The sequence below is a fragment of the Moschus berezovskii genome, chromosome 1 (genome assembly GCF_049115385.1).
Source record: "Moschus berezovskii isolate FMDL1 chromosome 1, NW_MosBer_1.0, whole genome shotgun sequence".
NCBI lineage: Eukaryota > Metazoa > Chordata > Mammalia > Artiodactyla > Moschidae > Moschus > Moschus berezovskii.
Window position 1 is genome coordinate 116945522 of NC_142460.1, and position 12573 is coordinate 116958094.

A 12573-nucleotide genomic window follows, 5' to 3' on the forward strand; every position below is an offset into this window, starting at 1 on the left:
GTTAGAATCTACTGAATGAGGCCATTATCCCACGTCATCACAAAGATCACAAAGATATTTCGCTTTGGTGAAATAAAAATGTTTCATTTGTTTCCTTGGCATTCTCTAGATCTGCCAGCTATTTCTAAAAGAATGTCAGCACTTTGCTAAGATATTAAGAAGAGTGTCACTCAGGAAGATACGTCATTACTAATTTACTTTGATTACACTGCTAATTTACTAATGATTAAGCAAGGTAAAGGCAACTGAATTTTGGCATCTTTGCCTAAATAAGAAATTGCTTTCCTAATCCCCAGTCTCATAAAAAGCTAAAGCCTTAAGTAGTGATAAGTTAGTGATAACCTGGAAGTAGTGATAACTAATGCTCTCATTCACAAGGTTCAAGCTTCTGATTGAGATGTAGAAGAAAAACGCATCTGTCTCTGGGGCAATCAGTATGAAATTCTGCCTCCATTGCCACTTTTTGATGTGGTTGGAAAAATACTATATCCGTATTGTAGTGATGCTGAAGCTGAAGCTCTAATACTTTGGCTACCTGATGCGAAAGCCATCTCATTAGAAAACACCCTGATGCTAGGAAAGATTGAAGGCATGAGAAGAAGGGGACAATAGAGAATGAGATGGTCGGATGGCATCATCAACTCAGTGAACATGAGTATGAATAAACTCTGGGAGATAGTGAAGGATAAGGAGGCCTGGCGTGCTGCCGTCTATGGGGTCCCAAAGAGCTGAACACAACGGAGCAACTGAACGACAACAATTCTGTTTATTAATTTAACACTTTTTTGAATTGATAACTAATCCAAGTTAGCCCTACAAAAGATCAGTGGACAAGTCCACAATCATATTGATAGATCAAAAAGGTATTTAGAAAAAAAGTGAGCATATACTTCTGATAATAACTCTTGGAAAATAATTTTTCTCAAACTAATTCATAATTGTAGTTGTCAGTGAAATACTGAAGCATCCATAGATCACTTCACTTATTTAAACTCCTTTTAAAAAATTTTAGCCTAGGCAGTAAAAGAAAAAGCATGAATACTGAAAAGCAGTACCAGACATCATTATTTGCAGACAATATGAATAAAACTACATTATTGCAATATTAAGAAATAAGGATAAAAAATTAATAATTTTAAAATACATATCTAAATCAATTAGAAGTTAGGATATACAACAGGAAAAAAAAATCCCATTCTTATCATGAATAGCTGTGGTGCTTCTCAAACTTTAATGTGCATATATATCATCTGAGGATCTTGCTTAAATGAAGATTCAATACATTTGTAATCAAGATTTTACATTTCCAATGAGCTTCCAAGTGCTGCTGATCATACTTTGAGTAGTTATGTGTGTACATGTGAATATATATATATATATATATATATATATATATACACATATACTGATATGTATAATCCACATCTATAATTTTTAAACTTTAGAATTAACAAGAAATCCATAAAACCTCTAATTTACAGAATGGTGAAAGGAAGGTTAAATATTACTGGATGACATAAAAGAATATTTGAATGAAGAGAATGTCATGTTCCTGGATAGGAAGACAACAGTATAAAAATGTGTGTTCTTCCTCAGTTCAGTTCAGTCACTGAGTCTTGTCTGACTCTTTGCGACCCCATAGACTGAAGCATGCCAGGCCTCTCTGTCCAACACCAACTCTGGGAGTTTACTCAAACTCATGTTCATCAAGCTGGTGATGCCATCCAACCATTTCATCTTCTGTCGTCTCCTTCTCCTCCTGCCTTCAATGTTTCCCAGTGAGTCAGTTCTTCACATCAGGTGGCCAAAGTATTGGAGATTCAGCATCAGTCCCTCCAATGAATATTCAGGATTGATTTCCTTTATGATGGACAAGTTGGATCTCCTTGCAGTCCAAGGGACTCTCAAGAGTCTTCTCCAACACCACAGTTCAAAAGCATCAATTCTTTAGCACTCAGCCTTCATGTACCAAGTCTCACATCCATACACGACTACTGGAAAAACCACAGCCTTGACTATATGGACATTTATTGGCAAAGTAATGTTTTTGCTTTTTAATATGCTGTCTAGGTTGGTCATAAGTTTTCATCCAAGGAGTAAGCGTCTTTTAATTTCATGGCTGCAGTCACCATCTACAGTGATTTTGGAGCCCCCCAAAATAAAGTCTGAAACTGCTTCCACTTTTTACCCATCTATTTGCCATGAAGTGATGGCACCAGATGCCATGACTTTAGTTTTCTGAATGTTGAGATTTAAGGCAACTTTTTCACTCTCCTCTTTCACTTTCATCAAGAGGCTCTTTAGTTCTTTCTAAAATTAGTTTAATGCCTTTAACACAAATGAAAACCACTAAATGTGGGAGTGTTTGCAACTTTTAAAAATGAATATTAAAAAGTTCATCATAAAGAATAAATATGTCATATCACATACATTTTTCACAGAGAACATTAGACAGTTCTTTCCCTTCCAGAAATTAAAACTATTTGTTTCTGTCACAAAAACAGGCAGATCAAAACTGTATGTACAAAGTCCAGCCATTGATCCAAGTGTGCATGCAAACTTAGTATATAATAAAGGTGGCATATCAAATCACTGGAAAAAAATATGAATCATCTGACAAGTGATTTTGAGATATAACTAATAATCACTGAAATAGACATATACTGGTCAAACAACATTATGACTTTAAGACTTAATAAAACAAGTACACACAAACATCAAATAATATGAACCTTAATATAAAAGACATGACTATTGGAAAACCACAGCTTTGACTAAACGGACCTTTCTTGGCAAAGTAATGTCTCTGCTTTTTAATATGCTGTCTAGGTTGGTCATAACTTTCCTTCCAAGGAGTAAGTGTCTTAATTTCATGGCTGCAATCACCATCTGCAGTGATTTTGGAGCCCCAAAAAATAAAGTCAGCCACTGTTTCCACTGTTTCCCCATCTATTTGCCATGAAGTGATGGGACCAGATGCCATGATCTTAGTTTTCTGAATGTTGAGCTTTAAGCCAACTTTTTCACTTTCCTCTTTCACTTTCATCAAGAGGCTCTTAGCTCTTTTTCAGTTTCTGCCATAAGGGTGGTTTAATCTGAATATCTGAGGTTACTGATATTTCTCCTAGCAATCTTGATTCCAGCTTGTGAATCATCCAGCCCAGCGTTTCTCATGGTGTACTCCGCATATAAGTTAAATAAACAGGGTGACAATATACAGCCTTAACGTACTCCTTTCCTGATTTGGAACCAGTATGTTGTTCCATGTCAAGTTCCAACTGTTGCTTCCTGACCTGCGTACAGATTTCTCAAGATGCAGGTCAGGTGGTCTTGTATTCCCATTTCTTTAAGAATTTACCACAGTTTATTGTGATCCACACAGTCAAATGTGGAGATGGAGAAGCTCTATACAGTCAGCAAAAACAAGACTGGGAGCTGGCTGTGGCTCAAATCATGAGCTCATTATTGCCAAATTCAGACTGAAATTGAAGAAAGTGGAGAAAACCACTAGACCATTCAGGTATGACCTAAATCAAATCCCTTATGAATATACAGTGGAAGTGAGAAATAGATTTAAGGGACTAGATCTGATCGACAGAGTGCCTGATGAACTATGGATGGAGGTACATGACATTGTACATGAGATAGGAATCGAGACCATCCTCAAGAAAAAGAAATGCAAAAAACCAAATGGCTACCTGAGGAGGCCTTAAAATAGTTGTGAAAAGAAGGGAAGCGAAAAGCAAAGGAGAAAGGAAAGGTATACCCATTTGAATGCAGAGTTCCAAAGAATAGCAAGGAGAGATAAGAAAGCCTTCCTCAGTGATCAAAGCAAAGAAAGAGAGGAAAACAATAGAATGGGAAAGACTAGAGATCTTGTCAAGAAAATTAGAGCTATCCAGGGAACATTTCATGCAAAGATGGGCACAATAAAGGACCGAAATGGTATGGACCTAACAGAAGCAGATATACTAAGAAGAGGTGGCAAGAACACAGAAAAACTATACAAAAAAGATCTTCATGACCCAGAAAACCATGATGGTGTGATCACTCACCTAGAGCCAGACATCCTGGAATGTGAAGTCAAGTGGGCCTTAGGAAGCATCACTATGAACAAAGCTAGCGGAGGTGATGGAATTCCAGTTGAGCTATTTCAAATCCTGAAAGATGATGCTGTGAAAGTGCTGCACTCAATATGTCAGCAAATTTGGAAAACTCAGCAGTGGCCACCAGACTGGAAAAGATCAGTCTTCATTCCAATCCCAAAGGAAGGCAATGCCAAAGAATGCTCAAACTACCGCATAATTGCACTCATTTCACATGCTAGTAAAGTAATGCTCAAAATTCTCCAGCCTGGCTTAAGCAATACGTGAACCATGAACTTCCAGATGTTCAAGCTGGTTTTAGAAAAGGCAGAGGAACCAGAGATCAAATTTCCAATATCCACTGGATCATGGAAAAAGCAAGAGAATTCCAGAAAAACATCTATTTCCACTTTATTGACTATGCCAAAGTCGTTGACTGTGTGGATCACAATAAACTGTGGAAAATTCTGAAAGAGATGGGAATCCCAGACCACCTGACCTGCCTCTTGAGAAACCTGTGTGCAGGTCAGGAAGCAACAGTTAGAACTGGACATGGAACAACAGACTGGTTCCAAATAGGAAAAGGAGTACGTCAAGGCTGTATATTGTCACCCTGCTTATTTAACTTATACGCAGAGTACATCATGAGAAACGCTGGGCTGGAGAAAGCACAAGCTGGAATCATGATTGCTGGGAGAAATATCAATAACCTCAGATATGTAGATGATACCACACTTATGGCAGAAAGTGAAGAAGAGCTAAAGAGCCTCTTGATGAAAGTGAAAGAGGAGAATGAAAAAGTTGGCTTAACACTCAACATTCAAAAAACTAAGATCATGGCATCTGGTCCCATCACTTCATGGCAAATAGATGGGGAAACAGTGGAAACAGTGGCTGACTTTATTTTTTGGGGCTCCAAAATCACTGCAGATGGTGATTGCAGCCATGAAATTAAAAGACACTTACTCCTTGGAAGGAAAGTTATGACCAACTTAGACAGCATATTAAAAAGCAGATACATTACTTTGCCAACAGAGGTCCATCTAGTCAAGGCTATGGTTTTTCTAGTGATCATGTATGGGTGTGAGAGTTGGACTATAAAGAAAGCTGAGCACCGAAGCATCGACGCTTTTGAACTGTGGTGTAGGAGAAGACTCTTGAGAGTCCCTTGGACTGCAAGGAGATCCAACCACTCCCTCCTAAAGGAGATCAGTCCTGGGTGTTCATAGAAAGGACTGATGTTCAAGCTGAAACTCCAGTACTTTGACCACCTGATGTGAAGAGCTGACTCACTGGAAAAGAACCTGATGTTGGGAAAGATTGAGGGCAGGAGGAGAAGGGAATGACAGAGGATGAGATGGTTGGATGGCATCACCGACTCGATGGACATGGGTTTGTATAGACTCCAGGAGTTGGTGATGGACAGGAAGGCCTGGTGTGCTGTGGTTCATGGGGTTACAAAGAGTCACACACAACTGAGTGACTGAACTGAACTGACATGGTCAAAGGGTTTGGCCTGGTCAATAAAGCAGAAATAGATGTTTTTCTGGAACTCTCTTGCTTTTTCTATGATCCAACGATGTTGGCAGTTTGATCTCTGTTTCCTCTGCCTTTTCTAAATCCAGCTTGAACATCTGGACTTTCATGGTTCATGTATTGTTGAAGCCTGGCTAGGAGAATTTTGAGCATTACTTCACTAGCATGTGAGATGAGTGCGATTGTGCAGTAGTTTGAATATTTTTTGGCATTGCCTTTCTTTGGGATTGGAATGAAAACATGTTTTCCAGTCCTGTGGCCACTGCTGAGTTTTCATATTTACTGACATATTGAGTGAAGCACTTTCACAGAATCATCTTTCAGGATTTGAAATAGCTCAACTGGAATTCCATCACCTCCACTAGCTTTGTTTGTAGTGATACTTCCTAAGGCCCACTTAACTTTGCATTCCAGAATGTCTGGCTCTAGGTGAGTGATCACACCATCATGGTTTTCTGGGTCATGAAGATCTTTTTTTATAGTTTTTCTATGTTCTTGCCACCTCTTCTTAGTATATCTGCTTCTGTTAGGTCCAGACCATTTCTGTCCTTTATTGAGCCCATCTTTGCATGAAATGTTCCCTGGATAGCTCTAATTTTCTTGACGAGATCTCTAGTCTTTCTCTTTCTATTGTCACCATTATCTTCATTACCTCCACCATAGTTTGGTCCCAGGTAAACAGCAAGAAGGGAATACAGCTCAACCTGTCAACAGAAAATTGGAGTTAAGATTTACTGAGCATGGCCCCACCCATCAGAACAAGACCCAGTTTCACCCTTAGTCAGTCTATCCCATCAGGAAGCTTCCATAAGCCTCTTAATCTTCTCCATCAGAGGGCAGACATTCTGAAAACCATAGTCACAGAAAACTATCTAATCTAATCACATGGACCACAGCCTTGTCTAACTCAATGAAACCATGAGCCATTCCAACGGATGAGTCATGTTGGAGAGTTCTGACAAAATGTGGTCCACTGGAGAAAGGAATGGCAAACCACTTCATTATTCTTGCCTTGAGAACCCCATGAACAGTTTTTGAAAAGGCAAAAAAGATAACAGGATTAGCCAGGTTTCAGGAAGTAGAAACTGTCCTCAAGTAGGATAAATTGTTGTTATATAATCCTTAGTACAGAGTTTAAACCGTGTTGTTTGTTGTGTAATCATTGCTTTAAAAAAAAAAAAAAGTGTTTTATGTGACTAAGACTAAGGAATGTAGAGAAAAAAAGATGTTTGTCCTTTCCTCCTCCTTGAGAATTCCAGACCTCTGTCTCCTCCTGGGAGACCCGTGGACTTCTTATCAATCTGCCTAGGAATTGACTCTCTCATTACTAACACTGTCTTCATACCTCTGACAAAAATTCAATGACTTCCATAACTTAGCCATTCTAACATGACTCTTATTTTTACCACAACCCCTATCAACATAACTAAGTCATAGCTATTTCCTCTCTTTTAAAATCAAACCAATCAGCATAGAGATCTCTCTCTGAATATAACTGTAGAGTTGATTTATTTTCATTACGGTCCCAGTCAGATTGTCCATTTCAGTCATAGACAGCCTCCCATAGGTCCCCAAATGGCATCAAATGATGAATGATTAAGAACTTTTTAAAAGATAAATCAATATTTCCTCTGCAACTATATACAACATAAAATACATCTTTAAAAGGACATTATCAGTTCAGTTCAGTCGCTCAGTCGTGTCTGACTCTTCGCAACCCCATGAATCACAACTCTCCAGGCCTCCCTGTCCATCACCAACTCCCGGAGTTCACTCAAACTCATGTCCATTGAGTTGGTGATGCCATCCAGCCATCTCAGTCTCTGACGTCCCCGTCTCCTCCCACCCCCAGTCCCTCCCAGCATCAGAGTCTTTTCCAGTGAGTCAACTCGTCACATGAGGTGGCCAAAGTATTGGTTTCAGCTGTAGCATCAGTCCTTCCAATGAACACTTTAGAATGAACTGGTTGGATCTCCTTGCAGTTCAAAAGCATCAATTCTTTGGCCCTCAGCTTTCTTCACAGTCCAACTCTCACATCCATATGAGTTGGACTGTGAAGAAAGCTGATCACCAAAGAATTGATGCTTTTGAACTGTGGTGTTGGAGAAGACTCTTGAGAGTCCCTTGTACTGCAAGGAGATCCAACCAGTCCATTCTAAAGGAGATCAATCCTGGGTGTTCATTGGAAGGACTGATGCTAAAGCTGAAACTCCAATACTTTGGCCACCTCATGCAATGAGTTGACTCACTGGAAAAGACTCTGATGTTGGGAATGGTTGGGGGTGGGAGGAGAAGGGGACGACCGAGAATGAGATGGCTGCATGGCATCACCGACTCTGCGGACATGAGTTTGAGTGAACTCCGGGAGTTGGTGATGGACAGGGAGGCCTGGCGTGTTGTGATTCATGGGGTCAAGGAGAGTCGGACACCACTGAGTGACTGAACTGAACTGAACTGACTAGACGGACCCTGGCTGGCAAAGTAATGTCTCTGCTTTTTAATATGCTATCTAGGTTGGTCATAACTTTCCTTTCAAGGAGTAAGCGTCTTTTAATTTCATGGCTGCAATCAGCATCCACAGTGATTTTGGAGCCCAAAAAAATAAAGTCTGACACTGCTTCCACTGTTTCTCCATCTATTTGCCATGAAGTGATGGGACCAGATGCCATGATCTTTGTTTTCTGAATGTTGAGCTTCAAGCCAACCTTTTCACTCTCCACTTTCACTTTCATCAAGAGGCTTTTAAGTTCCTCTTCACTTTCTGCCATAAGGGTGGTGTCATCTGCATATCTGAGGTTATTGATATTTCTCCCAGCAATCTTGATTCCAGCTTGTGCTTCTTCCAGCCCAGCATTCCTCATGATATATTCTGCATAGAATTTAAATAAGCAGGGTGACAATACACAACCTTGACACACTCCTTTTCCTATTTGGAACCAGTCTGTTGTTCCATGTCCAGTTCTAACTGTTGCTTCCTGACCTGCATACAGGTTTCTCAAGAGGCAGGTCAGGTGGTCTGGTATTCCCATCTCTTTCAGAATTTTCCACATATCAAATAAATCAATGAAATGTAAAAAGTAGGCTTTACAATCGCCTCTAGCATTTCCTTGCCAAGCATCTAACAGTGCGTATCATAAGCATACAGTGAATGCTGCAATAATTATAAAGAAGCCAAAAATAATAAATTGCCAAATAACATCTCATTCCAAATTTCTAAACTTCCTTTTGTAAGTACCTTCACTTTCAGGGTAGACTAGGTCCTAGACTTCTTGGTCCCTCTTATGAAGCAATGATTCACATGGCTCAGTGTAGGATGTTGTTACAGTTTAGAAGAATCTAGTCCAGTTTAGCAACAGTGACTTCCAAATTCATGTCCTCTACTGTATTTCTTCAACACCATAAAGGATTTGTAATTATAAGCAATTTTTAAAGAAACCTATTCTTTTTAAAAATTACACTGAAACAATGTTTATCTCATTACCCACAAAAATCTTTTCCAAGACCACTTCAATGACTCCTCCTCTCCCTTAGCCCTCTATTTTACTAAACCCTTCTCTCATCACTACTCCTTCTGTCCACCACACCCCATGCTTCTCTCCAGTCTAATCCATTTTTATGAAAAGAACACATCTGGCAAAGCAAGATTCTTGAAGAATAGCTCAGCAAAACCAAAACACTGTGTCATGGACAAAAAGATAACAAAGGAAAAAAAATATGTTCATTCATAAGAATTTTGTCTCATCACATTTGCAGATATTTACTAAAAATGCTTAAGTGAATAAAGATTACTAAGAGGAAAGAATTAGCCATGTTGTGAAAGAAACGTTTCTGGTCAGAGTTGGAAGACCCAGGCCCCTAGACAGAGCACATCTCTTTTCACTCTGACCTGATTTTACAAGATTACTCTTACAGGGATAAAATTTACAAACATATTTCACTAACATACCTTTTCCTGAATTAATATAAAGTATTAGTACTAGGTATTAATAGTTCAGTGTTGATGTGGAATAAACTCATGTAATAGGCTTTAAATTTCCAATTGTTTAATCAGAAATCACTATAGCAAATGGTCTGTGTTCTTGCAGGATTAATGTATTTATTTGTACAAATTTCAAGTCATAGAATGTAGTAAAACTTTACTAACCCAGGCTTCTTTAATTCAGAAATCATCACAGAGAAGGAGTAAGATAACTTACGAAGTGCTGAGGCTAGAGATGAGAAACATAATAAACTTGAAGCAGCATTGTAACCAACTAAACTCCGGGAATTGGTGATGGACAGGGAGGCCTGGCGTGCTGTGATTCATGGGGTCGCAAAGAGTCGGACACGACTGAGCGACTGAACTGAATTGAACTGATGAATGATTTTAGAGGGGTCCATTAGTCTCTCTGGATTCTATTCACTTGTGTTTAAAGTGAGCTAAACTAGTCAATCAATTCACCTCATCATCATATAATTCTATGACTCTATGTTGGTCAGATAGATGCAGCTTTTTTATTTAATCTCTTCCATAAACAATGTTTCTGGGAATGGGATTATTCTTATCTGTATGTTTTTGTCAATCTGGAGCTCATGAATAGCCTTAAAGGATCACATGAATTCCCTGAATTTAGGTAACCATGTTTATGTGCATTTTTTTAGACAGAGGTTCACAACTTTAATTCTCAAAAAGCTTTGTGAACCTCTCAAAAAACCAAGATTAAGAATCACTTCCTTCATTAATAGACTAATTCTAAGTGATTCTCATCAACTTGTAAAAGCAGGCAAACACACAAAAAATTGCTTAATAATCCTGTGTTGGTTCTATTAACATTACGTATCTTACATCCATAAACATAACACATTCTGATGTAAGCTATCCCTCAAACTTTCCCTAATGGCTCTCTCCTCATTTGGTGATGAATTGTGCTCTTCATCTGTCTAGTTCACCTCATTATATCAAAAGCCTTGAGCAGTGCCTGGCTCTCAGTGAAGCACGGGAGAAGAGCTACCAGTTTATCTCTAGGGAAAGAAGGCAGCTGTGGAGTGATCATCTTCTCGTCTGAGCTTGGATTGTGACTCCAAAACTCTGTGAGATAATGGAAGAATCAGCAAGCAAGGACAGATAATCTTATCCAAAATCAAGCCTTGAAATTTCAGCAAAAGAAAATATAAACCCAAAGTAAACAAGGGCCTTACCGAAAGTGGCAAGGTGAAGACCAGAATCCTTAGCTGATGGTACCGGGTTCCTACCATTTCACTGCAATTGTCCAACTGGGCGAAGGCACAGGACCCAACATGATTGCAAATGAACAAGTCACCTAAATTCCAGTTCCTCTCTTTTAACTGAAATCCAGCAGCTAACAATCTCCTTCTTCATTATGGGTAGATATACCACAATCTGAGATTTTTGCCTAATTTATTAACAAATGACAAATAAAGTAACACCATGTCTTATATGTAATAAAAGTTGGATTCAAATTCTTTGTCATTGTTATAGCTGTAAAAGTTAGCCAGTGTTATAAATAAAATTGCTTTTATCATGCAAACTTAATTTTCAATCAGTTCAGTTCAGTTCAGTTCAGTCGCTCAGTCGTGTCCAACTCTCCGCAACCCCATGAATCACAGCACGCCAGGCCTCCCTGTCCATCACCAACTCCCGGAGTTCACTCAAACTCATGTCCACAGAGTCGGTGATGCCATCCAGTCATCTCATTCTCGGTCGTCCCCTTCTCCTCCCGCCCCCAACCTTTCCCAGCATCAGAGTCTTTTCCAGTGAGTCAACTCGTCGCATGAGGCGGCCAAAGTATTGCAGTTTCAGCTTTAGCATCAGTCCTTGTTTATTTGTTTTAACTGACAATTACAGGAAGAAAAAATGATCCATTTCCTAGTATCTTTTAAAATAGATGTATGTAAAATTGGATGATTGTTATTTCATTCCTATACACTTCTGGAAATTGACTTTTAAGAGCTTAATAACATTTGCATTTCTTTTATCTTTTCAGGAGCATTGTTTTAAACCCTGCCTATTTCCGAAATCATCTTCGTCAGGCAACAGTGTTTAGATGTCTGGAGAGATATTCAGAAGCTGCCCGGTATGTTTATTATAACTTTTGTGAAGATTTATTTCAAGTTAAATTAATTTCATTCTCAGCTTCTGGTAATAGCATCATAGAACTTTCCATTTCTCTCATGGAATATGATTTTACCAGAATTATTGTCTTATAAACGTCAAACCAACAATTATTGACTATCTTTTTCTTTAATTAAAGCCACTCTGTGTTTATAACTCTTGGGAAAATTCAAACTTTCCAGCCATGAGGTCACTGATAATGATGGGAAAACTTCCAGGGAAGATTAGAAATGAACTTGACCTCTTGCTCTCAAGTACGTTCCTGATCCTAGTTGTAATGACACAATTTTGTGACTATCTCTTTCTTGAGTTCTGGAAATAAAACCCAACCACATGAAAAGGATCTCAGCAGCCCATTTCTAGAAAAGGTGGTCTAAGTTATAACACCAAGCATTTTAAGAGGTGTCCTAAAGTATTTTCTCTTGGACCTGCAATATGTTTCATAAAGAGCTAGTGAAGCAGCTCCTGATAGTCTCATCCCCAGAACCTAGACTCATGCAAAGAATTACAAGACTTGTGTAACAGCCTCCATGTTACACTCGGAATTCCTTTGCACCTGTGGCAATGAAGGCTTTTTATTCCTCAGTTAAGATCATCATATTAGATGCCCCTTCCCTTTGATAAATTCTCTCAAAGAATTTTCTTCATCTCCTAATGTATAGGTATCTATTGTTTCTTACCCAGCCAATTTACCATCCAAGGATTTTATCAGTAAAGTGTGAGTGGTTTCTACATACACTCCAAACATAACTCCTAGGGAGAAATCCATAGTCATAGGAATGGGGAGCCTAGGTTGCTGGTGGCTACTATCTCTATAACATTTATAAATAATACTTTCTT

The 12573-nt window shown here is 38.8% G+C and overlaps 1 protein-coding gene across 1 annotated transcript in view; it reads left to right on the top strand.

Moving 5' to 3' along the window:
- The window catches only part of SPATA16 (spermatogenesis associated 16), a 266115-nt gene that overhangs the window by 97025 nt on the left and 156517 nt on the right, over positions 1–12573 (top strand). The window contains exon 3 of the mRNA XM_088842623.1: positions 11606–11695. Coding sequence (XP_088698749.1) covers positions 11606–11695 — 90 coding nt within the window. The remainder of the gene's footprint in view (positions 1–11605; positions 11696–12573) is intronic.